This window comes from Cygnus olor, chromosome 5 (genome assembly GCF_009769625.2).
Source record: "Cygnus olor isolate bCygOlo1 chromosome 5, bCygOlo1.pri.v2, whole genome shotgun sequence".
Classification (NCBI taxonomy): Eukaryota; Metazoa; Chordata; class Aves; order Anseriformes; family Anatidae; genus Cygnus; species Cygnus olor.
The window spans coordinates 15875337-15903070 of record NC_049173.1 but is presented as its reverse complement, the minus strand read 5'-3'; the positions used below and the strand labels follow the sequence as shown (position 1 = coordinate 15903070).

At 41.7% G+C, this 27734-nt stretch overlaps 1 protein-coding gene across 1 annotated transcript; it reads right to left on the bottom strand.

Moving 5' to 3' along the window:
* Positions 1-3002: 3002 nt before the first annotated feature.
* Positions 3003-8295, bottom strand: LOC121070856 (alpha-1-antitrypsin-like). Its single transcript, XM_040558594.1, has 4 exons — positions 7656-8295; positions 6451-6721; positions 4385-4532; positions 3003-3197 (listed from the first exon to the last, which is right to left on the bottom strand). Exons 1-4 carry the CDS (start codon positions 8293-8295, stop codon positions 3003-3005), a joined length of 1254 nt encoding a protein of 417 aa, XP_040414528.1.
* Between the last annotated feature and the right edge of the window lie 19439 nt (positions 8296-27734).

Sequence of the window (27734 nt, the reverse complement as noted above, 5' to 3'; positions counted from 1 at the left end):
CACCACAAGTGCAACTGTGAGCCCCATCCCCAGCTGTGCCAGCTGTGTCAACAGCTAATGAACCTGGTCCCTAACCACCCCTGAGATGAATCTCTATTTTATGAAAACCAATCATTGCTCATCGCACCATAGGGAGCAGGTTGGTGAAGGAGGTGGCCTGAAGCCCTGCCTTTTTGTCCAGCCTTCTCTGCTCTGATGTGAGTGCCCAAGGGATGGTCTGCAGGAGTCAAGGGGCCCCATTGCCTCCCTCCCCGTTTTGGGAAGAGGAGGAAAGCAATAGCTGCCCAGCTGAGCTGGCAGCGTCCACCTCCCACAGGAACTGTGCCAGTGGTGGGAGGGAAACATGTCTGCAGGAGGGGGAGTGGGAGGCTGTGAAAAAGAGCTGGTGCAGAGAGGAAATGCAAAGAGCAAATGTAATAGGGAAAATCTGTTTGGTGATGCTTGCTGAGCTGAGAGCAGGATTTGGAGAGTAGGACTTGGTGGATAGGGGGAGAGATGAGGACAGGCCACGTAACAAACAGTGCAGCATGGATGTAGGCAGGGAGCAAGCTGTCTGCTGCTCTTTTGTGCTGAGTGTGGTGCCTGCCTCTTCTTCAACACTGTCTCTGGCAAATCCTGCAGTGGAAAATCACAGCAAGATGTCAATAAACCAAGAGCTGTTGCCTGATGAAGCAAGTCTGGCAGACGGCTCCCCAGTGCCGATCCTGACATTAGCAGGAAATCCCCTGTGGGGATGGCAGACACCCGTTGTTTCCACCACTCTGTTTTCCCACGGCCAGCTCCCAGACATTGCATTGCCTGCTGTACCTGCAACCTCCCCAGCACTTTCTACAAACACAGAGAGATCAGGCAGGAGATGTGCTGCAGAGCACTGGTGCTGTGTGGCATTACATTTGCCCTGCACCTCCATCCTACATCCTTGTGGTCAATTTTTCCCAGAATATGGGAGAAGAACAGAATTCCCACATCCTGCTTCTGAATGGGTGCATGTCTGTGAGAGCATCAACGTACTGAGGGTAGGAAGAAAGATTTACAGCCTGCAAAAGCTGATTTAGCTGATATGAGGGATTGTCTTGATCTTCTGATCTCTCCCAGAACCACATGGGGACAACCTTCCTCCTACTATGCTTTATTTATATACATATATCTGTCTCCAAAATGGTTTATAAGGGCGGGAGCAATATTTAGTCTTGTGGCTGTCACAGATAATTGTGCATCTGGGACGTCTGTTTCTTCCACACCTCTTGATGTAAACCATGAACCACTCCACTAAAATCAAATACATCAGTTTTTCAACTGGTGCAAATTGGCACAACACCAGGGCATTCAAGAGACACATACCTGAGGACCTGACCTCATTGAGCTCTCTTATCCCTAAAGGTTTTACTGTTGCTTTTCTGTACACCAATTCTTTAATTGCAGTTATCTGTAAGAGTGATAATGGCTAAGACTGGCCTTATTGATGCTGCACTGTGCAGTTGTATTTCAGGAAGGTGAGAAACCTGTACAGTCAAATCGGTTGCCTTGGGAATTATTGCTGTGGGCATGTTGGGCCACAAAGCCACCCAAACAGATGGATGTGAGTGCAGAAAGGAGCCAGGAAGATGATGTAGTGTGCACGCATCTCACTGTGATTCCTGCCATCAATGCTTGTGAGTTGTTCGAGTTGTTCATATACTTACCAATGCAGAGATTATGTGCAGTTAGTCAAGAAAGACTGTCAAACATAAAGTGTGACAGTTAACAGGATATTTTTAGTAGGAACAAAGAGCAGAAAGGGGTCTTTCCTTTCAGCTGTGAAGGGGGAATCATGCTTTGCTGTTTCTTACACATGCACCAGACTGATAAAATCACCCTTGCTCTAATTTCACAGAGGCCACACAAGATGTTACTGAGGCTGTTAGCTTTCCAAGCCATTCGGCCTCTCCTGCTGTGATTCCTGATGCCGTGACACCATTTCATCTCCTTCCAAAAAACCATGGCTGTAGGAAAAAAAAGGGCAACTGTGCTCTTGTACCTGCTGCCAAGACAAGTCTACTGAAAGAGGTTACCAGCCTCCCTCAAGCTGCCCTCAGTCCCACCTGGGTGGCTGCCACCACCCTGTGAGTCAGGCAACCTGCTTATGGGGTGATATCTACCGATGTACCTTGGTAGTTATAAAAGGACGGCACTTCAAACACCTACAATTTGCTAGACCCTTATTATGTGTTTTTTACAAATCTGAGCTGACAACGTGTTGTGTAATTGCTGTCCAAATACCTTGCCAGCTCATCCAGCTACATCCTCCTTTTGGCCACTGACAGATACATGTGTGAGAAGTCAACCACCCACATGGGCTGTTGAATTGGCAATACTTGGTTCAAAGTCTTCAGGCTGAAGAGCAGATTTGATCCTCTAGCTCTGTTCTGAGATGCGAGAAGCTCTTTCAGGAAGATTTGCTGCTAGATTAATACTAAAAATGATAAAAGGTTTATGGTGGAGAAAAGAGATTTCTCTCCCCGTGTTTAAGCCAATTTTTCACGTTTCCAGTGCTGACTCCATTCAAAGCTTCAGTTTCCCATTACCTTGTACTGTTGATCCAACTCTTCCCATCTCTTATTTACTTTCTTATGTACTTATGGCAAATTACAACCACTTCTGCTTTGTTTGCAGAAGTGTTAATCATTTTATCTGCTATTCTGGCTGACAACGACTTGCTAAGCAGGAATCTTCCATTGTAATACAAATGTCTCTCCCTGAATACTAGCAAATCTTAGCAGGTCTTTCCTTGGCTTTCAGTTAAGTAAAAAAGTCATTCTTTGTTAAATGAACTCAAAACATTTTTCTTGCTTCCTCCTAAGCAAGTGTCATGGTCAATACCATCAGTTTTCAACAGTAGCAAAAATAGAAAATTCTTCCTACAAAAGAACTGTATATTGAGCTCATACAAATGGAAATAGATGGTGTCATGCAGTTTCACAACTTCTTTAATCAGTAATAACAAAAAGAATTCATATGTCACTTCAGCTAGTGATAGTTGGGTTAACTATTTTTCCTATGAAGAGGGTACTGTTTGTATCTCTATCGAAAATCAGCATGAGGAAGGGACGGTTGAATTCAATGGCAGGAGGAAGAGACATGGTCATTATTTCAGCAGCAGTTGCTGCTGCCGCCTCAGTACTTCTCTCATCAACATCCAGAGCAGCCTTATGGACAACCTAGGAAAAAAAAACAAACAACACAAAGTCATTCTGGGCAGAAAACAGCAACCTGAGAGGTGAACCAGACCCTGTTTAAAGCAGCCCTGCTTTGGAGAATCAACTGCAGAGGATCTGTAGGAGCAGTAGAGATGTGAGCTGTGTTGTTGTAGTCATAGCTGCTTTAAATGAGGACCAGGATAGAGCTACATAAATTTTAACAAATAAATAATAATAATAATAATAATAGTCCAAAGCTATTTGTATTCTGTTGCAAAGACTGGATGAAGAATGGACATTCCACTTGTAAGCTCCACAGTGAAATCCACCCTGTACTGAAGGGTGACAAGATGCTTCTGAAATGTGTGAGGGATTCTTGTGCTGTTTGAGACAAATAAAAAGAGGATAACTGACTTTGTTCTTGCATTGAGTTAAATGCTTTTATTTGCCCTATTGCATACAAGGAAAGAAGGCACCTAAAAAGCAGGAAAAGAGATTATTTGGGCAAATGCAAATAAACTGCCACTAGAAATAATGCTCTATTGAATTCCTAAGTTAAAATAAAATAAAAATAATAATAAAAAAGAGGTTCTTTTATCTAAATTGCATCCCCTAATCTTGAGATTTTCTCTGACCTTTCTCCCCCATGTGCCTTCTACTGTTTCTCAACAGTCTCTCCTCTTCATCCTGGGGTAGGGGAGGCCCTGCAGGTGGCCAGGCCCAGCTGGCCCCCAGCCCTGGCAGGGCTCTGTGCTTGCCTCTAACCAGGCTGGAGGGGTGACCAGGCTGCTGTCCTGTTCTCTTGGCCAACTTTCAGGCATATGTGGGGGACGCCAGCTCTGCACCTCCAAAACAGTCTGCAGGGTGTTAGGGCCTTGGTGTGCCCAGGAGCACCAGCGGCTCCTCCTGAGGAGCTGAGGGTTGATGTTTTTTTCTCATGTTCTAGATACACCTCAGGAGATCTTGTCTGATCTTGGTCTTGGAAAAAAGAGTTGTGCAGCAAACTAATCTGATCTCCAATGTCACTGAGGGCCAAAATCCTCTCAGATGTAAACTCACAGACTGAAGCCAGGGTGATCCTGGCTGTGGTAAGCTGGGAAGCTGGGAGCTGTGTTTAGCTGGTGTTTTTGGATGCTACCACAAAGTGTAGCTTTCTCTGTGGTAGAACATGTGTTTGTGAAAGGAAGGGCTGGTTGTCTCAGACTTACTTTAGAAACCTTCAGCTCTGGTGCGCCAGTGATGCCAGAGAGATCTGCCCGGTCGGTGAACACGTCCACAATTCCCATCTTGCTAAGGATGTGTGTTATTTCATAGCTCCCAGAGATGGAAAATTTGGGGAAGTAGAGTCTCACTTTGCTGTCAGGCATAAGAGAAACACAGAGAGTGGTAAGACAGACCTTTCACTGAGGTAAATGATGGTGGGAATGCTGTGTAACTCTCATGGGTGTCAAATGCCAGGGCGCTGTACCAGCCATGAATGTACAAGGAATGCTAATCTGATTGCTGGTCCTTCTCATGGTGATGGTGATACAGACGCTGTCATTCATACTACTACTACTACTACTACTGATATCTGTCAGGCATTTTGCTTTAGCAAATATGAGAGTACTCTGTAAAGGAGGGCAGTATTGAGAGGCACTCTTTACAGCCAGGGAAAATGAGGCACACGGATGCCCAGGTTGCTCAAGCAAGGAGGGACCTGAAGTAGGCACAAACAGGTCTGCTTGGGCAAAAGTGTGACAAAGCCCAGCACTTCAAAGCAAAGTAGTGCTTTTGGCATAGCTGTGGCCTTTGACATGGTTCACGGGAGGGTCTGTGCCCTACCACCTCTACCCTCGGGCACCCCATCTTCTAATTGTCTCCCTTCCATTGGCTGGCCATGGAATTACAATAAAGACAGATCGAGTCTGCCTTTAACAGTGAGGAGCAGATAGAGTAGATATGCAGAAGAAGCTTGGTACAGCTCTAGAGATCAAACTGTATTCTACAAGTTACTCCTGATGGGATTTACACCACCTCCAGGCTAGCTGTGGGCAGCTCCTGCTTAGTATACTTTCTGCTGAATTTCTCTTCATGTGCTGTCTAGGGACCCTCAGAGCCTCTTAGTCACCTACTGCAGGAATTACCCTTTTGGTAGCTCACATCTTCTGATGTCTCTCCCTGGGATAACTTGGGATGAAAAAAATGCAAACCCCACTGTTGTTGCTTTTCTATGATACTGCGCCGTGCATTAGAAGATGATGGGACCATGCTTATTAATACAGCCATCAATGTAATAGTAGAACTGAAGTTGCCACTTTGTTCTCACAGCCTCTCACATGAAGAATTTATTCATACGTTGGTATTGAAGGAACTTGCACCAAGAATCTATTTAGGTAAGGATTTTTCTGATTTTTCACTTGAGAATACATTTTTATTTTTTGTAGTTGAGGCATCACATTATTAACTCATATCCAATTTGCAGCCCACTATGTCTTTATTAACTGTGGCGGCGTTTCTATAATGATGTACTAAGAATCATGGGTGTGAACTCCAAAGCCTTGTTAGTTGTGAATCAGGGCAGAGCTTTGTAAATTAGGCACGTATTAACTTGATATTACTCATCTACTGGTGCTTAGATCTCTTCCCTCCCAGACAAACAAGGTTGTAAAACGTGTTAGCTGATGTTAGTTTCAGTGGTAGGAGCTAACAGAACCTCATTAGATTTTTATAGTTTCAAAAACAAAATGCCAGAAAATCAGGGCACCAGTAATTAATCACCAGCCTGTTATAACAACCACTGTGTGCTGCAATGGCCCTTGTAAGGAAGATATTTGTGTAGAACATATTACGTACGTATGCATTAATACAAACTGCCTAAGTTATGGTTTATTTAGGGTTTAGACATACGTCTGAGTCACAGTGTGTCAGTGACATATGTGAGGTAAAACACGTTAGCTGAAACCTCAGTATAGGGGATTTGCCTTGGAATTGCTACCTTCTCACTCTGTCAGTAGACTGTTTTAGAAACCCCAAGATGGGATTGCTATTTGGTACTCCTGAGACCTGATCAGGATGGTCTCCACCCTAGTGGGGGGAGCAGAAAGTCACTCAAGCATCAACAAGAGAATAAATACCAACCAGCTGCAAGATTTTTACAGCTAGGATGCACAAGCCAAAAATAACCCACTCAGTTCCCAGAATCAGCAATAGTGTTTGTGTTCTGTAGTGTTTGCATTCCTAAAAAAGAAAATAGACTTCATCTAGGTGCCACTGCAGCTGACTGGCAGATTACCTCTGGAGTAGATGGTCTGACCATTCCCGGATGGTTTCCTTGACCAGCGCTTGCTCTAACCGCTTCATTTTCCCTTTTGCTGGTAGAACTAGAAATGCTGTAGCACTTCCGTTGTAATGAAGACGTACCACGGTGCAAGACAGCTCCTCATCGAAATACAAGTCAAATCTGCCTGTCTGATACATCATAGGGACTTTCACAATAGTTTCAGCATCCACAAAGAACTCCCTTTCTTCAGTGTCCTCTGGTTTAAAAGGTGTTTCCCAGTTGCCTGATACAGAGAGAGAAAATGCGACTGAATATACCATGTCTCATCCCATCATAAATGGAATATTATATAACTAATTATACTCACCTATTCCCCCAATTGCTAAATTCACAATTTTCAAACTTACCATTTTAATATGCATGTCACAGTAAGGAAAGAATCTTTTACCTGGTCAAGAGTGCGTATTAGGTTCCATTACTTTTTTATTTGGGTGATCTAAGTGGCCTTTCCATGAGTTGTCATTTAAAGGCTTACATGACATCATCTGTACATTCATATACTGTATGCATTTAATTTTTATTGACTTTAATAATAAGCCTCAATCTATAGATAAGATTAATGTAGGATCTCATATCTAAGTGTTGTTGTGTCAGGCTTAATAGCACATCATCAAACCCACATCAGAAATGCACTGTTTCCACTTTGTTCCTTAAAATGCCCTCTTCTGCTCATCACTAGCTTCTTCTGTATATAAATACGTTAGTATGTATACATTTCAAGGACTCCAATAGGAAAAAATAGGATTATGTAGTGTATAGTAAATTAGGCCATTGAATCATGCACACTTTTAAAGAGATGCTTTTAAAGGAATAGGTCATGCGTTCATCTCAGTTCCTTCAGTGAAAACTAAAAGAATGTGGGGCAATTAGAGCTATGGCTAAACCCATGAAAGTGAGCTGAGGCTGCATGGAGGCTGTGTCTTGGAGCAGAGCTTCCTGGCTGCTATGGGCAGAGCTGAGCCTGCAGGCTCTCCTGCCACTTCTGGTGCTGAGCAGGGCCCTGCTGCTCTACCTGGCTGCAGCATGCTATGAGGGGCTTCTGTCCCAGCAAAGAGCATTTCAAATTTCCCCTGGAACAATTTCCAAAGGTGGCAGCTGAGCCGAAGAGATCATTTGATTATAATGAATTACATGAACGTGAATACTAGAGGACTTACCTCTAAAGAAAGCAAAGGTAGCCAGGAGCATTACAGTCTGTGGATCCATTTCCTTGACCAAATTAGTAATTTTCCCATGTGTTTTCCTCTCTATATAATCATTGATCTGCTTCTCAGCCTCTGTGGGATTGTTAAAGTTGGTGGTTAAAGTCTCCAGTTGATACAAAGCTTTGGCATCATCTAAAAACTTTTTTACTGGTTTCAGCTTTTCCGTTAGAAAGATAGCGCTCCCCATGTTGAGCTGAACCCCACTCTCGGGATGGCTCAGCATGTGGATGAGGTTATGGAAGCCTTCATGTATCTCTTTCTCCTGAATCTCTGTAAGGTTGAAGGCGAGTCCTTCCAGGATCTGAGTCTGTGTGGTTGACCTAGCCCCTAGGGCCAGCATTGCGAAGGCAGTGGAGATGCTTACAGGAGAGAAGAAAATGTTCTTATTAGGCTCCTCGAGTGTAACCTTGTTAAAAAAATGAAATGCAAAGTCAGCATTGCTTGGCACTAGTTTGAGGCAAGCGATCGCTTCACCTGCGTAATGCACATGGTCTTTAGCTTCATTTGGATCATGGTGGCTGGTAACAAGCTGAACATGGGCAACAGTGTGAAGCCCAGCCAGTAGCAAATATACATAAAAATTGGTCTTCATCTTCTTGCATTAAAATCCTATGGAGGAAAAAGAGAATCTATTACTAGGGTAAATGAATAAAACATGTAGATATAGTTATTCTGTCATTCTCACAGAACAAAAGTTCTTATGTCTTTCTCTTGTCCTCAATTTCCTCTAAAAAAACCCACCTCTTGCCAGGTGTTTTTTTATTATTTATTTATTTATTTATTTTTATTTCTACATACCTCCTGGCAAATCTCCCACAACTTTTTCTTCTGGCCTTACCCTATACATCCACAAAGGCAATATTTGGTGTAGATTAGCTGAATACACAGCACCCTCAGCAGGCCAGAGAGCAGAGTATGTCCCACCAGAAAACGTACCATGGCAAGCACTGGAGGGCTGCAATACCACTGTGCTTTTGACATTAATGGTCTAAGATAATTCCTGTAAAGAGCATCCCAGAGCAACTCTGGATGTTTTGTGAGTAAGGGAAGAAAGAGGAAATTCATGTGAGTGGGCAGCAATCAGTAGCTACATACAAACAGAATTTGAGCAAACAGACATGGAGGAGATTTTTAAATAAACTTTTGTTCAGATTGATAAGGCCCTCTATTTCAAGAGAAGACAAATGATGGTGACTGTTCTTCAGTAGCAAACCAAATAAAAAGTTCTATGTCTCTAAGGAATATGTTCTCTTTCTTTCTGAATAAAAATGATATGACACTTTAAATAAGAACCTGAAGTAACGTTTTGTCTCTTAGTAGACAAACCAAACCATTGGAGTCAATTCATTTTCAGCCCAGCAAAAGGAGTCAATGACACTAACAAAAACAAGGCCTTATTTTTATCAGATGCTCTACTGGTCAAAGGGCAATACATTTATCTTAACCTATTTCTCTTGGCTGTGGTATCTACATTCCTTTGCAGAGCTGACACTATATCAGCTCTTATAATTGGATATTGGAAACGTGGAGTCACAGCAGGCCTCATTTCTGAGCAACCTAGCGCAAAGAAGTGGTGAGAGACTTGCAACGAGTTTGTGGAGATAATGAACTAGATTTGTTAAAACTTGTGCAAGGAGAGACGTATTAAACTAATTGCACTTTTCTGTTCTGGCATGATTCAACTTGAAAGACTGTGGTCAGAAAGGGCTATGATCATGGTCCTGATTTCTCCATAACATCAGAGGGAGCAATTTTTATTAGTATTTAAATATCCAGTTACAATTAGACTTGCATAAGAATGACAAAATATTTTTGAGCTATAATCAAGCATTCAAACAATTACATGTCTGATACAAGTATTTCTAAAAACAGGCCTGCTTGCAATAACACCTACTCTGTTATTGACAAATGGAAGAACCATAAGGGCTCTCGATAACTACATTTTCAATTACTGTGCACAGTAGCTTTAAATTATATTTTGGCCTTCTCTGATTTTGACATTGAAATGATATTGCTCAATATATCTATCCCCTTCTAACTCAACATAAGAACTGTTCTGAATATTTAAAGTCATCTATCAGAGATCCAATGTATTAGTCAGACTTTGAAAAGAAATCAACTCCCAGGCAAAAGCATTAAATCTGAACCTGATCTGTTTCCACGTATCCAGCAGTCTGATTCAGAATCTGCCTCTGGATAAATTATTCACTGTGAATTATTTACTCAGCTGCAGTCATAATTTATTAAGAATAACATGAATACAAAAGAATGAAACATAAGTCACCACCTGTTCCCTATCTCATCACATTTCATAACTATAACAAAACACAGCATATAGATGGAATTTTCTATATACACATTGCAATGCAAGTTTATATTTATTTTGAATGCAAAGTAGATGTAGAATTTAACTGACCTGGCCTCAGAATTATAACTAATGGATGTAGCATGGTTTTGCAGTAGCTTTGTAAAATACTGATTACAATTTTCTGAGGATTTTTTTCCTATACTTTTTCCTCTATGCATTTATGACATATTTGCTTTTTGTGTTTGATTTATGAACTTTCATGGAATTAATTTCATTTTATTACAGCTCTGAATTCACAGATAATTAAATACAATCTGAATCTGAATCATCCATCTGTTACTCAGTACTGGCCAATCACAAACATTTGAGACTCATGAGTCAGCCCTCACAAAAATCTTGGTAATGGTTGATTTTAAAATCATGAGATTATGAAAGACTCAGCAGCTGCAGTTTGTAGAGGTCCCTTTTGTGTGTGTGTTTTGTTTAAGCCTTGAAGATGGATGTGTCCGACTCTATTAGGCTGTTCTTCAAAGAATAAAGGTACTTTTACAATAGAATTTGCATCCTGTAAGCCTTTAGAATATGACTGGGAGCTATTACTTCATACTTGATATTTACTATTCTAGTTTATATTACTGTGGCTGCTAGGTTAGCAGGTGATCAACCTGATAACTTAACAGTGTGATAAGTTGAAAACAGAGGCTGTTTCCGTATGAAACAGAAGGTGCAGATTCTCAGGCAATCTCCATGACTGAGGTGTTTTCTTACCAAGCATATTTGCTAACAATTAAAAAAACAAAACAAAACAAAACAAAACAAAAACAAACAAACAAAAGAGATGGAATCCTGTGCGAAAAAGCCGTTAGAGAATTCCCTATCTGAAGAAGCTAATTTTGAAGAGAGCTTCCTATCTTAAGACTTATACCATCCCCAGAAGAACAGTTTGCTAAGAGGCAATCTGTCAGATTGCCCACAAACATGGGAATAGAAGTGAAGAGCTCTTCCATTGTAATTCCAAATTTACATCGACTTGTTGAATAGCCTGGAAGGAAACTAGGTTAATTCTCTACCCATTTTCTTTTTTTTATCTATGTCAGGCAATGACAATATCTTTGTGGTATTCAAGAAAAGGTTTCTTTCATGAAGAGCTTTCAATCAAAACAGACAATGGCATAAGAATGTGCCAACACCTGGAGGTTAGTGATGTTTCAAGCAATTTACCCATAATAGATTTGGTGATAACATTTGTTGAATATATATTACATGTTGAATATATTACAGTCTTCCCTATCGTGAAACCCAGAATAGCAGTACTTTTTTGGACACTCTGTCCTACAAAGAAAATGGAGAAAACTGTGATTGGCTGAAGTTACCCTAAAATAATTCTACCAAAAGACCAGTAGCAGAGCTAGACTAAATTTTCCAACTGACAGAACCTGATTCTTTGTGGATATAACAAATTTGTCCATTTGAGGGCCGATTTTTGTCTCTATTATTTGGAGAGATGTTTCTGAATACAATTTTCTGACTTTAGAATCCCATGTAATTGTCCAGGAGGTGGATATTCATCCCATGCCTCTCCTACAAGGGGTCCTCACCTGTAATGTCATTTTAACCATGAACATTTGCAGTACTCAAAAGCACATGCAAGCACGAAATAGAAAAGATGTTTGCTCACCAGATGGTGCTGCTTCCCTCTTGATTGATTCTAAGTGAGGGAATCTGAGAAATCTCTTTCCTGAAAGCTGCACTCTGGGAGCACCAGGCACATCAAGACATGACTACACCACCACCACTGGTGTCTGCTGAACTACTTTCTTCTACTCAGGGCCACATCCAAAGAAGAGACAAAAACAACCCAAGCACACAAAAAAGTCACAAAAGAAAGATGACTAGTCACACCTGTGTGTGAGAAAACAATCTCAGAAAACTTCTGTCCAGGACCGCCTACTCACAGGAGCACCACAAACTAGTATGTGCTTTCCTGGCTGGCCTGAAAGCTCTCTAGGTACTTCATAGTATGTGCCTTGACATGTTCAGGGACTTTTCCATACTGATCAGCTAGACATTTACTTATGTGATTCACAGTTCGATGCCTCTGTGCTTGCTGGAGGCCCCTGAGAAGACTGCCAGCACAAGCCAAGGGTATCAGGTTCTGCAAAGAATTCAGTCACTGTGACCATTTCATTAAAAGTAATTCCTTTTGCAACAGAAACGTGGAATCCAAGTTTACAGTATTCGTAAAAATGCATGTGACTGTACATGGGTGTGTTGCTTTCCCTTGCATGGAGTAAACTTCCCTGTCAGACTTTTGGGTGAAACTTCTAGGAACTTCTTTAAAACATTGAGCCCTTTGCCAAATTTTCTTGAACATGACCAATTAAGTCCAAAGAAACCTTGGGAGAAGGGAATAGAGGGACTCAAATCAGAGCTGCTCCCAGTGACATCTACCTTCTGCAAGAAAGCTGAGCACCAAAGAGCTCACCCAGGAAGTGCAACACTCACTTCTAGGCCTCTTTTACATGGAAACAGGTGAACATGAGCTCTCAATCTGCTACCAGGGCATTTCTGGTATTTGCTGTTGGACCTGAGTTGCTGTACACACTCATGGATGAAGTATCACTGAGGCCAGAGAATAAAAAGACTTAAAAAAAGGACCAGTGCAGTGGTTAGGGCAGTCAGATGAGACAGAGGAGATTTCATTTCAGCACAAAGCACAAACTGTCCCAAGAACAGATCAGACTGGGTTCCCAGTTTCTACTTTCCCGTGTGCACTTGACCACTACCCAGTCTCTGGGTGCGTGAATGTTACATGTTGGCCTCACTGTGATCTCATAATCTGAGTGTGTGGAGAATACCTTTTCCTTCTTTCTTTCTCAATTTTCCTGTAATCTGGTTGTTAGAGCAACAAGGAGATGTCTCATCTAAAAGGGAAACAGACCTCAGATATCCCATTCCCTAGCAAAGATATTTCTTGTAGGCCTTGAATATAATATTCAGCAGAATTACTCAAAAAGGATTACCAAGACATCAATGTCTGGGCACCCATCCTCAGGCTCTGGATGGAGTGGAGCCTGTTCCCTCTAGGAGGAAAGAGCAGGAGGTATCCCTCCTTTAGGTGCTTAGGTTTTGTTGTCTCCGGAGGTCACCTTGCTTCTCTGCAAGACAACTAGACACCCCACTCTGGCTTCTACATTCTTATTCTTCCTGCCAGCCGTCTAACAACATGCAGGCAACTCCATGCCTAAATTGCAGTGCCTCTGTGCTTTGTATCCAGCTGACCAAATAAGCCTCTTTATCACTGGAACAATTGCTAAGACAGATTTCAATATAAGGTACAACCCTAGGAAAAGCTTAAAATCAATTGCATGCAACAGGAGGATACACTTTTGAAGTCTCCATAGGAAACAAAAAAAAATCACTACTTACAGCAGCTTCCAAGGATCCTGCTGTCTTCACCAGGAGTACCCTGCAGCTCCCTCTCTTATTTATACTGTTAAATAGCGTTATGAAAGCAAAGCGTCCTCTAGAAAACATTAACCAGGGCAGACAAGTGTTATTACTTTAGGAATGGTAGAGAGCAAACAGTGAAGACAATTTTTGGGGGGAGGCACCTGATTTTTGCTGTATATGCACAGTCTAGCCCTGTCTTTGCTTACAACAGTCATAAGAGTCCTCCTGCATTTCTGCACAATCTCCTGCTGGGAATCCAGCCCCTTGCTCTAGCAAATACTTCACATGCATCATTAACTTGTGTAAACAGCCTGACTAGGTACATTAGAACTACTGAAATGAGTAAAATTAAACACATACGTATACTAGACAAAAGCCCCTGGAAAAGACAGCTGGATGCATGCTGCAGCCAGATCTCATCTCAGTATTTTGCACAGAAACATCCTGCCTGATCTACACCAGACTTTTAATAGCTTTTATTTGGCATATTTGTTTTAAATTATCCAATATCTCTTAATTATCTACATTACCGTTAGTAAGGGACAATTGCTGGGGACTTCACTAGTAAACTTAAAATCAAAGCAGTAGCACTGGTGCTAGCAGCGGCTGACGGCTGCTGTAGGGATGGGGATGTGATGGCAGAGATGGGCGCTCTGGGGTCGGTGGTACCCAGCGTGTCCCAGCCAGACTGATGTGACCTGGCAGGCAGTGACGGGTGGACAGACAAACAGCTGCACTGTGCTTTGTGTGTGTGTGCTGGCACATCGTGAAGTTACTGCCAAATTGCAGACAAAGAAGCACCAGGCCGGTATGTCAGAGCATGCTTATACATGAAGGTTGGACCTATGCGGTCAGCTGCCAGCCCGTAGGAGCATCCCCTTGGGAGGCCGGGGGTTGCAGCGGTAATTGCTGCTTAAAGGAAGCATCACTGAATCTTCTGGGGAGATTGGGGTTTTTCTTTGCAGGTGATGTGTTGAAACAAGGCTCTACATTTTGCATGGCTGTGGGAGCTGCTACAAATTCTTTCTTTCCACTCTTCTCTCCTTCGCCTCTATTCCTCTCACCCATGCAAAGTTAAGCAGAGCAGTTCAGTAGGAGTTTGGATCCAGGCTGCTAGAATATTTGTTTGAGTTGTTTACCGGCTGGAAAAAAGCAACTGGGCACTTGAAGGCTTTTTAAAATAACTTATAAAAACAGCCTCTAAAGATACAGAGGTTTACCTAGAGCACATACAGACTAAAGGTGAATAATAACATGCACCAAGAGACAAATGAGAACAAAATTCAAGACAAAGAAGTGCAGCTATGAGTAAAGGTACTGAGAAATGTGAAGAAAAAAACAACTGACTTAATATGACTTCATTTAAGAACAGGTTAGTCTTGCAGTGGAATGTGTCCTCTACCTGCTGACATTCGTATGAGTGTGCAAGAGGGAAAATGAATAAAACGTAATCCATACCAATCTCCAATGTTATCTGCAATGTGATAGCTGATTTGTTTTCCCTCGTGTGTACAGGAGTTTCATCCAATCATGTAAATAATCCTGAAATATGCCGAGACCCTGTTTCAATATTTGATAACAAAATATGTTGCATATGAACTTGCATTTTCACTTTTTTAATTTTTAATTTTATTTTTTTCCAGTCAATGGACCACTTCTCTGATATTTTGAAAGACAACTCTTTAATGAAAGTGCTGTTAGGAATTCTTCCATTTGCTCTGGATCAAACTATCAGTACTCTACATTAGGCATCTTATTACTTTGAACCCCAAGGTGTTTTTTTGTTGTTTTGTTTTCCTTTTTTTTGTTTTGTTTTGTTGTTGTTTTAATATTATTATTGCAAGATCTTAATAACACTATTTCATCTTCAGTAAATTGGCAACGTTAACAAAAGCCATCCAGCATGCATTCCCTTGGAAACAGGCTGGCTGTAGTCCAAAATAAATTAATTATTTAAATTAGAAAAACTGTATGTTTGCTTCTCTGGCAGAGAAACACTTTAATCTTTTTTAAATATTTAACTAATTACCCTGAAAGCCATTTCAAACCACAATTGGTTGTTGTTCTGGTGATGCCCTCTGGAGTATAAAGAGCACACGAGTCCCTCCTACCACACTGCTGAGATTAAATGTCAGCATGGAGCTGGTGAAGGCGGTATCCCTCTCTCTGCTGGCAGGCTACATTTAATTTGCAGAGCTGTCTCTCACTGTGTTTCAAGGGGAAAGGCACTCTCGGTTATACAAAAAGCTCAGTAGCGACCTCCTGCAAGAAGTTACCTGCAGCACCAATACACAGAAGGTACAGCTGTATCAAGGGTCCTTCCAAGCAAAGACCTGGCAGATCTTCACCTTTAAGTTGCACTTTCCTCTGTTGCATGCTGTACTCTTGACTTACCTCCTGCCAGCCCCATGCAGGAGGTCCCTGCTCACTCCAGGGCGCTGTGGCCCACTGATATTATTTCCAGCCCCAATAAAGGAACACACACATAGCTCTGCCTTTCCCACACGTCAGCACAGTGAGTGTCTACCCTTCCTTCCTCTCAAGGGTCAGTTTCTTTCTGTTATGCAGTGAAGCCCCTCTGGGTCCCTAGGAGACTCTTAATTTTCATCAGTCTGCTTTGTCCTCCTCTCAGGCTATGGGTTTGCAATTGCTTTAACCTCATGTAAGTGCAGGCTGCTGCTGCCAGAGGTGTTTCATCCTCCAGCATTCCCACTGTCTCTCCTGTGCCAGCTACAGCACTTTTGGTGCCCTCCCTCCTCCCAGGAAAAAAAGACCTCTTTTCCACTGATTAATTGGTCCAGCTTTCCGTGTGCTCACAGCTGCTAATACTGCCACAATGAAAGGAGAAAATATATCTTAGAGGAGGCCAGGAGCTCAACTGTTACTTTTAGGAGGAGTCTGTACTCAGATTTAATTTGGCTTGCCACGTACAGGGCCATGCTAGCAGAAGCACAGCCAACAGGTTGAGTGAAGTGATGATTCCCCTCTGTCTGTGTCAGGAGTGCTGTCTCCTGTTTTGGCCTCCCTTGTGCAAGCGAGATGTGGATGTACTGGAGCAGAGTGAGACCAGTGGAAGATTACCAGAGTGGTCAGGAGGCTGGAGCCCAGCACAAGGTGGGAGGGGCTGGGAGCCCAAGGCTTTTTCATCCTGGAGAAGAGATGGTGATGGGGGATGCTGTACCTGTTGTCCTACCCTATGTGACAGGTGAAGTTAGAGAGAAGATGGAGCCAGGGGTGCACATTGGTGGTGTGTGTGGCAGGGGATGCAAGTTGCAGCAAGGGAAATGCAAATTAGACATAAGTAAAACAATGTTCACAGGGAAGGTGGTCGTACATGAGGACAGGTCGCTCTGTGAGGCTGTGAAATTAGTGTCCTTGGAGATGTCCAAAACCTGTCTGGACATGGCCCTGAGCAACCTGATCGGATTTCGAAGCTGGCGCTGCTGTGAGCAGGTGATGGGATTGGATGACCTCCAAAGGTGCCTTCAAACCTACATTATCCTTGGTTGCTAATCAAAAAGACTGAAACCCAGCTCTCAGGAATCCCTGTTTGCACCTTACCCTGCAGAAAGATGTCTCTGCTTCTCACCACATGACCCCAGAGGCTTTTCCCTGAAATACTCAGGAAGGTGTTATCTCCCTCATCCTCCAGCATGCCCTGGCAGAGCCAGCACAAGGCAAGCAGACAGCTTCCAGGCACAGCCTCTGCCAGGGCACCGCACACAGCATTCACAGTGGGAACAAACAAATCTGGTAGGCCATCTGCCCCACTCCCCACATGCCACAGCCACGGCAGGTGACACATGTTCCTCCGTGATGTTGCTGGGCTCAGGCAGGGCTTTTTTCCTCAGAGACTTTGGAAGTTCACAGCAAAAATTGTGATCTCAGAAGGGATCCATGCAGCTGCCTTGGTTTCTCTGGACCTGACTGTAATTAAGATCTACTGATGATATGCTTTTTAAAAGCTTAGGTGATAGGGGAGGAGAGAAAATTGTGAGCCTTGGAAAAAGCAAACTTGAATGGATTATTTCAAGATCAGAAGTCAGTTGCTGTCAAAGAAACACTTGGTACTGCCATTTTCCTTCGCATATGTCCATTAAGATGGCAATTTTTCAGATGTGTCCTCAGTGGGACCTTCAAGCAGTTGGAAAAATTCCTTATTTAACTCCATTTGCTTCCTTAGAGCTGTGCAAGAAACATGACTGCGGGTGGTTCAACAGGTCTGACTCTTTACAATCTAGGCTAGGGACAGACAAAGCTTCTCCAAAGAAGAAGTTGTGTGGTTGTGGTGGGAAGAGCTGTCTCTGATTACTATCTCTGATTTTTTTGCAGAAAAGAACAGAGTCTGGAAAATGTTCAAATGTATTTTAATTTGTTTTGTACATTTACATTTTTTTATTATCTGTGTGTTCTGCTTTCTTGTGCCATGAATAAACAATATATGTGAGTGGGTCTGAGAACAAATGTTGACAGTTTTACACTTTTATCTGAGCAAATTTTGTTTCTCAGTGTCTGTTTGCAGTTATTTGCTCTTGAGAACTGTAGGGAAGAGAAAGACTCAGGGAAACTGTTGCTTCTACACTCTAAAATGATGTGGTCTGAACACACTCAGTGTTCTATCTTCATTTTGATCACAGCTGGTTATTTGGACAAAGGAAAGCCATAGGTTTTTGCACATTTAAAATTTCTGCAGACCTCTTGCCCTATGCTGTGAGAACAATGGTCTGTAAGAGATTTAAAACCAGGGTCTGCACATGCCCTATAGAAACACCTTGTTCTTTAAAACTCCTCTTTCAAAAGCATGTCACATCTGCCAAGATGTCTTTAGATCTCTCTCAAAAGGCTAGGAAATTGGCGTCTGGCCACTTATAGAAATACCTGTCCCAGCAGAACGAAGACTAGCTTATTCTTTGGCTTGTTTTTAAACCTTAGAAGTTTACCATGATCTGTGTGTTAGGCTGATCTCTCCAGTGTTTGCAGTGTCTTCTCTTTCCTGAGAATTTCAATTTTTGTCCCATCCACCATCTGTAGTGATTATCATGTATTATATACCCCTGAAAAAGGTAGTACAGGCTACTGCAGGTGGTCAGATCTGGGTCTCTTGGATGGGCTGTCACACACCAGGCTCCTTGGTGGGACACATTTGCTGTAAACTCCTGCAGTTAGGAAATGCCAGGACTACAGTGGTTGTGCTGTGCTATTTGGCCAGAGATGGGGGGCAGATAAAGGAGATATTGAATCACCAGAACCCAGACACCCCCTCAAACCTCCCCAGAAGAGGCCTGATTTCTCCTTAACTCTGGATCACTAGAAACTTGGAAAATGGTTTTCAATCTCACACTGATCTTACAGCACATATTTCTGTACCTTATACAAGCGTATGTCATGGAAGACAATAACGCCTTACTAAACCTAAATATAACCTAGCTATTGCTTAGCTAAGCTGTACTTTAGCTCAACTATTTGCTAATGACAAGGCTTGTTACTCTGCCATTGGAGGGGATTAGGTTGGACTGATGTGGTTCATTTTTGACAAAACCATTTTTGTTTTGTCATCTTGGTTTTTTTTCTTGCTATTTATCATCTTTTTTTTTTTTTTTTAGATGCTTGCCATGGTTTTTATTTTTACTAATATTTCCAACATTTTTCCAAGAATTGGAGTTGGACTCAGTGGCCTATAATTCCCTAACTCTTTTTTTTTTTTTCCTTTCTTTTCCTTTTTTTTTTTTTTTTTAAAGAAAAAGTTTTTTTATCCTTTTCCAGTTTTCTGAAAATTTATTGCCTTTTTTTTTTCTTTTGTCTTGGTTTCACTTAGAAGCATAAAGCTTCCTCTGCTCCTTCACAGGGACTTAGAGGGACCTGGCAAGCTCAGAGAGGCTACAGAGAGGCTATGAGGTGTCCATACCCAGGGTGGGGAGGTGGGAAAGCTGTAAATGGAGGGAGATGTGTGTGACGGTGACCCCCACATACACACACACACGTTTCCTCTCCACTTTCCCAGATTACTGCTTGAATAGGAATCACACACAATGATAAAGATAAAGTTGTGTCTGTTTATGTAGAACTCATTACAATCAATGCTGGCAGTGTCGAGCACTCCAACTGAAGTCTTTTAATTAGTAACAGATTAACCACTGTGGAAATACAGCTCCTCTTGTTGATGTCAAAATGCTTTACTTACCCACTGTAATCAATGCATCAGAGGTAAACAATATGCATTTCCAGGTATGGAGTTATCCAAAGGATTTACTGCTTCCCCAGGTCAAGGGTGCTGCTGGTCAGCCCATCGACAGAGGGAGGCAGAGGATGGTCAATTGTACCCGGGGGGAACTGGTCCAGCTGATGGAACTGGTTTATGGAGAGTACTTGTAGATACAAACTGTTCATAAAGGCATTGTCCCCCTGAGTAGGCAAACCATGAATGCCTTTCACTGAGTAAACAGGACTGTTTTTGCATTCTTCATACAGGAAGATGTCTCCCAGTACTGTTGCAGAAAGACTGCAGAAAGACCACACACCACTGGAAATTCTTGAAAGCCAGATAACAGGCATACTTGCTAGTTCTTGTCTTTATTTAAAAAGAGAGCAAAATAAAGTAAATCTTGTTCCATGGCTGGCAAACTGTCCTTGCTCTAACACAAGTGCCCCAGGGGATGTTGCTGTGCAATGCATGGGCACAGCAGAGCAGGAACTGCCTTACTGAATTGTGCTTGGTGCTGGGGTGGGAGCCTGTTCTGGTGCTCACACCAAGGCCTGAACAGAGCAGGAGGGTGCAGTTGTCTCTGGAGGATATGAAGGTTCTGAGCTAGGAAAGATGTGTTATTACCTTATTCTTGAGAAGTGAAGTGAAGTGAAGTGAAGCAGGGAGAAGAAAAGGAAAAGGAAAGGAAAGGAAAGGAAAGGAAAGGAAAGGAAAGGAAAGGAAAGGAAAGGAAAGGAAAGGAAGGAAAGGAAAGGAAAGGAAAGGAAAGGAAAGGAAAGGAAAGGAAAGGAAAGGAAAGGAAAGGAAAGGAAAGGAAAAAGAAAAGAAAAGAAAAGAAAAGAAAAGAAAAGAAAAGAAAAGAAGAAAAGAAAAGAAAAGAAAAGAAAAGAAAAGAGAAAAGAAAAGAAAAGAAAAGAAAAGAAAAGAAAAGAAAAGAAAAGAAAAGAAAAGAAAAAAGAAAAGAAAAGAAAAAAGGAAAGGAAAGGAAAGGAAAGGAAAGGAAAGGAAAGGAAAGGAAAGGAAAGGAAAGGAAAGGAAAGGAAAGGAAAGGAAAGGAAAGGAAAGGAAAGGAAAGGAAAGGAAAGGAAAGGAAAGGAAAAAAAAAGATAAATGTTCTTTGGTCTGGGACAATGAAATGTCTTGTATGTCTTGACCCTTCCCAAAATATGTCAGGCACATAGGTACATTGAGGCATTGCACACATGCTTGGAACGATACAATATCACCTCCCAGTAATTCCAGACAAATATGGGGTCTTTTGATGAATGCTTGGGTCCCATTCATTTTTCTGAGCAGGTCCATTTTGCTCATGCAAATTGGACAATCTCGGGCTACACAGACATTTGCCACTGCTCAGAAAAAGTATCCTATAATAAAGATTAAAGCATTTAAGTTACTGTACTTTTAAAAATATTACACAATACTTTGCATGCATGTATGCAAGTATTACACAAAATCTCTATTGATGACCACAAAAAACTGCCGTTTGTATTAATAAGGAGAGTGGTGGTAGTGTCTGGCACTTGTGTGTGTAATTAGGGTAACTGAGTGAAGATTTTGGCACACGTATTGTTTCACTTTCCTATATTTATAGCATGCTTAAATGAGTATCAGCTTACACACACTATATAAACGCCCATCTGCTCTAGAGATACTGTTATTGATGGAGGTTATTAGCTCTCTGCCCCCAGCTTCAAGTTCAAAATACGCTGTGGTATTCTGTTAAACCAACAAAAAAGTACACAAGGACATGGGGGAGAGAATGGGGAGAAAAGTAGAAAGGTTCACACTGAAAGAAGGGAATAGTTTCAGTGAAATTTAGTATGAAAAAAGTTCAGTGTGAACATTTATTGAAAACATAAATAACGGTGACTGATGACTGAATATTAGCATCTATAGCATTTCCACACAGTGCATAAGACTTTTCCCAGTAGATAAGTGATAAATAAAAAAAGAATATCTCTCTGAGGGGGTCTGTGTTTCAGCAAAGGGGAACACAGATTTTTATTTTTATTTTTTCCAAATAATTTAGTCTTATTTCATCTCTTTTCTTTAGTATGCACAGCATTAATGCAGACCTATTTAATGGCAGACAGTAAACCACTTGGTGCTGAGGACTGGCTGTCTACCTGAGAGATGTTTTGGGGAAGTTTCCTGTAGGGCCAGGTGTCTTCCAGTGTTGGCAGATCCTGGAAGGCACTGCCCTATCCAGCATCACCCGTAGGAGAGTCAGTTTCTACCCTGATGCTCTGTAACCCACACCAAGCACAAGAAAACACTGATGTCAATGGTGCATGTTAATCCTGCCCTAAATGCATCCCACATTTCTGACCATTTTATTTAGTTGTTTGTTTGTTTGCTTGTTTTATTATTGTTATTATTGCTTAGTCCTCCAGGCAAAGGAAGAATAAACTGCATTGCATAATTCAGTATTTTATGCCCATCTAAAATATCAACCAGGAGAGGAGCAGCTGAAGAGTTAATCGTGATTTTTTTTCCCCATACTCAGAACTTTTTCAGGCAGGTTATCTTCTATCCCCTCTCTTCATTTGTGCTTTATCAGCACAGAAAAACCTGACGGCATTTCCTGGGAAGATAACCTCAGAGGAGGGCCCAGCAGCTGATCACCCTCTCACAAAGTGTTCATAACACATTGTCCTCCTGCAGATAATGCAGATATTTCATGATTCACAGAAAAATCCTCTTCCTCAGGGAGTGCAGCAGAGCTTTTCTCCACTTGGCTTTTACCAACTGCAGGGTTAGTCAGAAGGCAGTTTATTTTTTCAGTGTTTAGATGTTTGTTTAATCTCCAAAGAGAACAAAATGTCAGCTTTTCAGATTTTTTTCTCTAGAGTGAAAACTGAAAGAAGAATCAGGAATGTATGTTTTGTTTCAGCAGTGTGTACTGAAAAAAAGACACAATCTATCCCAGAACAGGAAACTGAGTTTTGCTTTGCACAGCCCAAGCAAGTTTTATTTCACAGCTTGAGCTGTGTAGGCTTTCCTGGGGGTCCCTGCTTCCCATCTGTGTTTCAGCTTGTCTGTGGTTTATTCTGATGCTCAGAGACAACCTGTCCTCGGAAAGGCCAAGGGAAGCTGCTCTGCCCCAGCAGCACAGTTCAAGGGGGTGGAAGAGCTCGTGTACCTCAGCTCTCAGGAGGCACTACACTTGGTCAAATGGAGGCCAAAATATGCTGCCAGCTGATACCAGAGAAAATGTTTGGTTTTGATTTTCCCGAGTGAAGTCTTTGCCAGCTTATACCCATAGCCACTGAAAATATACATTATGATAAAAAAGATACTGTTTTATTGCTGGAGAGAAGTTTTCAACTTAAATCTTTTTCACTTGTACTTTGGTATTTTTATCAGCATGTAGTCTATGTTTGGAGATTATGTTGCTGTATTTGGTAGGATAATATAAGCTTGAAAGCTGTTTTTCTAATGGGGCTTCTCCATTGTGGCGTGTTTTCTACACTATCAGAAATATTGGGGCATTCTGAAAAGAATACAGCAGCTACAATTTATAATGATCTTATATTTAAATAATAATGTATCATTATCTTTGTATGTATTCTACATTTTTTTCTTCTCACCATAAGTACTGACAGGAACATTTGTAGTTTTTTTGTAGCAGATGTTAAATAATAGATACAGCTAAATATGTAGTATATAACAATACAGTTATAATTATGATGGTTCTATGCAATAAAGCCCTAAAATCTCCACGGTGATGGTGCATTATGCTTTTGGGAAGTCCCAGTGAAACCCCCCTGCTGGGTCTTGTTGTATGACTATGACAGTGAAAAGTACTCTTCAACACCTTCTAAACAAATTTTTCAACATTTTAAAAATAACATAATTCCATCTTTACAAGTTTTTTTTTTTTTTTTATAGTATTGTTTGCACTGAATTGCTTTTATATGGGTGAACAGCTGTTAGAATTCCAGATGCCATTCCTTGGGAAAAACTCCTGCTTCAAGCACCTTTAGGCAAATGTGAAGACTTTAAGTAGCATTAGAAATTTGACACTTTGGGGAGGAGAAAATTTCCAGAAGTTCTAGGTAGATTTCTGGTATTTCTAACATCAGTAGAGCTCAGACCCATATACCCGTTGAATTCGTTGAATTCACACTTTAATGTCTTCAAATTGTAATTATTTAGAAGTACCCTTAAGACTTTGCTGCAAATGATAAAACAAAATTGGCAAAGATATCTAGTTACTGCACACTGTCTCTGACAAACACATGCTTCAGAAGACCCACACTTCTCAGAGAAAGCGTTTACACTCACTTATTCACAAATGCTCATTAGTATTCACTATATTGCCACTGAAAACTGCATGTTCCTTCTTTGTGAAAAGCGTCAGACTGATATCTCTGGAGCACACCAAATTTCCTGGTTTGGGAGGCTCTCAGCATCTTTCTGGCTCTATTCTTAAGGCTCCAAATGCTGGGTCAGGAGAGGTCACAAGCTCCAGGAAGAAGGAACTTTCCTCCAGGGCGTCCCTGGGCTGGAGTCCTTGCTCACATCACATGCTGCTGGGCAGGGGGGAGCACCTTAAGGTGTCCCCAGAAGCTCCCTGACACTCCAGAGGTGCTCAGCGTGAGCCTGGGAGATCTGGGTGACATGTGTGAGGAAGGCCTAGCAGGTCTGCACCTGCTGTTCTTGCTTTGTGCTTCCTCAAATTCAGAAAAATGCTGTTGACAAGAATTATTGTGATGTCTGCGGAATCAAAACCTTTGGCTCCATTAGTGATTTTCTCCTGCATTTCCTGCTTTTCAGTTACTGATCTGCTTCTTAATTGTGGTAAAGTGCCAAAGGTCATGAGAGAAAGCATCTGCTTCTTAAACATCTCTCGTGTCTGTAGCAGCTGCAGCTGCTTCTCTGTGAACATGATATTTCATTTATTTAATTTTGTGAGGAGGTTTTCTGAATGCTTTAGCACCTTAATGAGGCAACACAAGCTTTTGCCAATCTCCTTTTCCTCAGCTCTCTGGCAAATTGAAGGCAAAGTCTTTTAGTGTTAAGCTTAGCATGGTAGATCTCTCACCAATGCTAATACTGCAAAGGCAGCAGAAATGCTGAAGAGGAGAAGAAAATGTTTCAGAAAATGTTGTTTGATTGATGCAGTGTATTTCATCAGGCTGGTCTGTATTTTTTGTGGTGATCACATATCATGATTATCAAGTCCAGTTCTGCTGTTCTGTGTATTCTTCTGCCAAAGTATCAGCTACCTGTGCAGCCCGTGGGTTTTGTCTTTCCAACATGACACGAAGTTGTAACTCTAAGTTGTATGGATGCAAGCTGCAAAAAAAAAAAAAAAAAGTCTGAGAACTCAATCTCCCTTCCAACCGCAGGCAGTTATATACCTGAGAAAAGCAATATCCAGCCTTTTTTTCAAGGTTCCTCCACAGTTAAATGTAAAGATAGTAACTCAGAATATCTGCACAGGGGCACTTGAGACACATTTGTCAATGCCACATTAACTTCTGTGTTCCCTAGTACCTAACAGTCAGTTGTGTAAATTCAGCATTGATTTAGCTTCTCTTTTAGCTTTCATTGATTGCAGTTTGTTTGCTACTTTTACAGGATAGCAAACAATGTTGTACACCCCGGTTTTGTCAGAAATATTAACAAGATCAGTGACAGATAATCATTCCTGAGGATCAGGAAATAACGTAGATATTGTCTGTGTTGCTTTTTCCACAAAAGCCAAGGGACCTTCCACTTAGAGGGAGGTCAGCTGCATGGTGAAGAGAGAGGAGCTTCTGATAGGGAGAAATTGTCCTTCTTACAAGCTTGTTCAGGTTGCTCAAAGCAGCTCCCAAAGCCTGTGCTGAATCTACCAATAATTTATTCCAGAGTAGTTTTTAGATGAAAAAATAAAGTATTTCATTTTGTCAGTTTTTGAACTGGAAAAGTACTTTAAAAGCTTCTTCTAAATTTTGTCAGACTCTCATAGAACAATTCTCCCACTCAGTAATGTACAGCTTTTCAGCTGGGGTCAGACAAACATGCTGATCGCTTGGAGAACCTTTTGGCTCTTTTACTGAGAAAATGAAAAATGGGTTTCTCACAATGCTTTTTATTTGAAAGACAAATTTGAAGTTGGTAGTTAGCACTGCTCTGGAGCAGTGTTTGATTCACTCGGGGGCAGATCTGGGGATGAGACCCATGAGGATTAGGGAAGGGCGTGGAGGATTGGGAACAGGCACCAACCTGCCTCTGGAGGGAAAGGCTCCATCCCACATGCAGGTACTGCAGCAGTGGCTGAGTCCTGCTTGTAGTGATTGGAAATCATGTGGAAGAACAAAGAATGGATGACAGAAATAATACATGGAAACTTCCGGTAATCGATTGCTATGAAATATTATTAATAGCATTGCTCTTAGGAAATCTGTTTGATTTCTGTGTTTTGTTTTATTTTATTTTATTTTATTTTAGTTGTTTTGTGTTGTTTTTTATTTTCTACTTTTTTCAGGTGTGTTTGAGGACAACAACATTGATGGGTGTGAGAGAGCAGCTGGTCCCAGGCCTGGGGTGGAAATCAGCCACTTCAGTCAGTCAGAGGAGACTCTGTGTCTTTTGGACTCAGATAATGTAAGCAGAAGAAGATGATCTAACAAGGTGAAACATACAGTTATTTTCTCTGTTTTCTCAATACAGTTAAATTGAATTCACATTTGCAAAACCAGTACAGGAAGAAGGGGGGATTTCCAGTAAGTAATACAGAAATGGAAGAAAACCAACAAGAAACAATAGCTTGCCCATGAGATGATGAAGTGCAGTGTGGAAGTTGTGGTGACTAAAGTACATCACTTATAACCTTTTTCAGTGGTGCATCTTGTCCTTAGACCTGAAACATAACACGTTGGTAAGAATCCCAAGTCCTTTTAATGCAGACAAAACAAATGCATTGGAGTTGTTTTGCCTCCATCCCTGTAACACTTGATTTGGGGCTGGCTGACTTGTAACCATATTAAACAGGGTCTTTGCTGCATATCTTTAGTGGTCCATGATGGCAGAGCTCGGTAGAAGAATGGTGGGCACGCACTGCAAGCACTGTGCAAGTACGGCCACCGTGCATGCTCTGCCAATTCAGGACACAATGTCCTGATGAGAGCAAATCAAGTGAGCTACGTTCAATCTAAAACTGGGAGGTTAACATGAGTTAACCTTGACACAAATAATGGAGCTGCTGACACCGTGGCTGGTGACAGCAATGTGTGTGTCCAAGGAGCTCCATTAAGCAGGATCTGTGTCTTTCTTTCTGAGACTAAAACTGCCCTGGCTCTGTAAGGCTGCATCTTCCTTTGCTGCCACTTGAAGTACTATTCTATACAGGGAGAAAGTAAATTGCAAAGAACAGAGTTATTGTGAAGATATTTCACATAGATTTAGATCGGTATCTAAATTTCCCCCTGGAAATGACCAGCTGGTAGTATTTCTGCTACCTGGAGAGTATTTCTGCTATCTGGAGAACTGTGAGTGATAACAAGAAGGGAATACCAGTGGGATTGTAGTTCATGTGGTGCTGCTTGCCCCTGTAGTTAAAGCATGTTAGGCCCCTGCTGCCTTCTCACCTGACAATTCCACAGCCAAGGAAAATTAAAAGTGGCCAGGCATTTAGCACAATTAAAACAAAGAAACACACTATGGATGTCCATTAGTGATGCTATTGACCCATCCTATCCCATTTCCTATTTTTGCCTATACATAAAGCAAACTACGAGGGGCAGGGATGGAGTTACAGAGGATGAACACCTTCAGTGGCTGCTGCACATCCTTATTCCCTGAGCACATGTCAGTCAGGGCAGCAGGAGGGAAGTAGATGATGGGAGGTGGTCAGCAGTGGCTGGTGGATCTTTTCCACCGAGAGGAAATCAGAAAAAAATCTTCTTCTCAAATCAAGGGTTGTGTACTACAAGGGTTTCAGAACTGAAAGAAGCTGCTTTTAGTGAGTTGTTCAGAATGGCAGCTCATTGACACTGGCCAGGAATGTCCTTCATTGCTTTTCAAATGACTGTTATCTCAAATGATTGATAGCAGGCATTTGGAAGAAGGAAAT

Bases quoted from the DNA above. Each gene is read 5' to 3' on its own strand.
- LOC121070856 (XM_040558594.1), bottom strand. From the start codon at position 8,295: ATGAAGACCAATTTTTATGTATATTTGCTACTGGCTGGGCTTCACACT. The intron at 6,722-7,655 runs GTAAGTCCTCTA...TCTCTGTATCAG, and splicing joins TACCTTTGCTTTCTTTAGAG to GCAACTGGGAAACACCTTTT. The intron at 3,198-4,384 runs GTAAGTCTGAGA...TTTTTTTCCTAG, and splicing joins CAGAGCTGAAGGTTTCTAAA to GTTGTCCATAAGGCTGCTCT.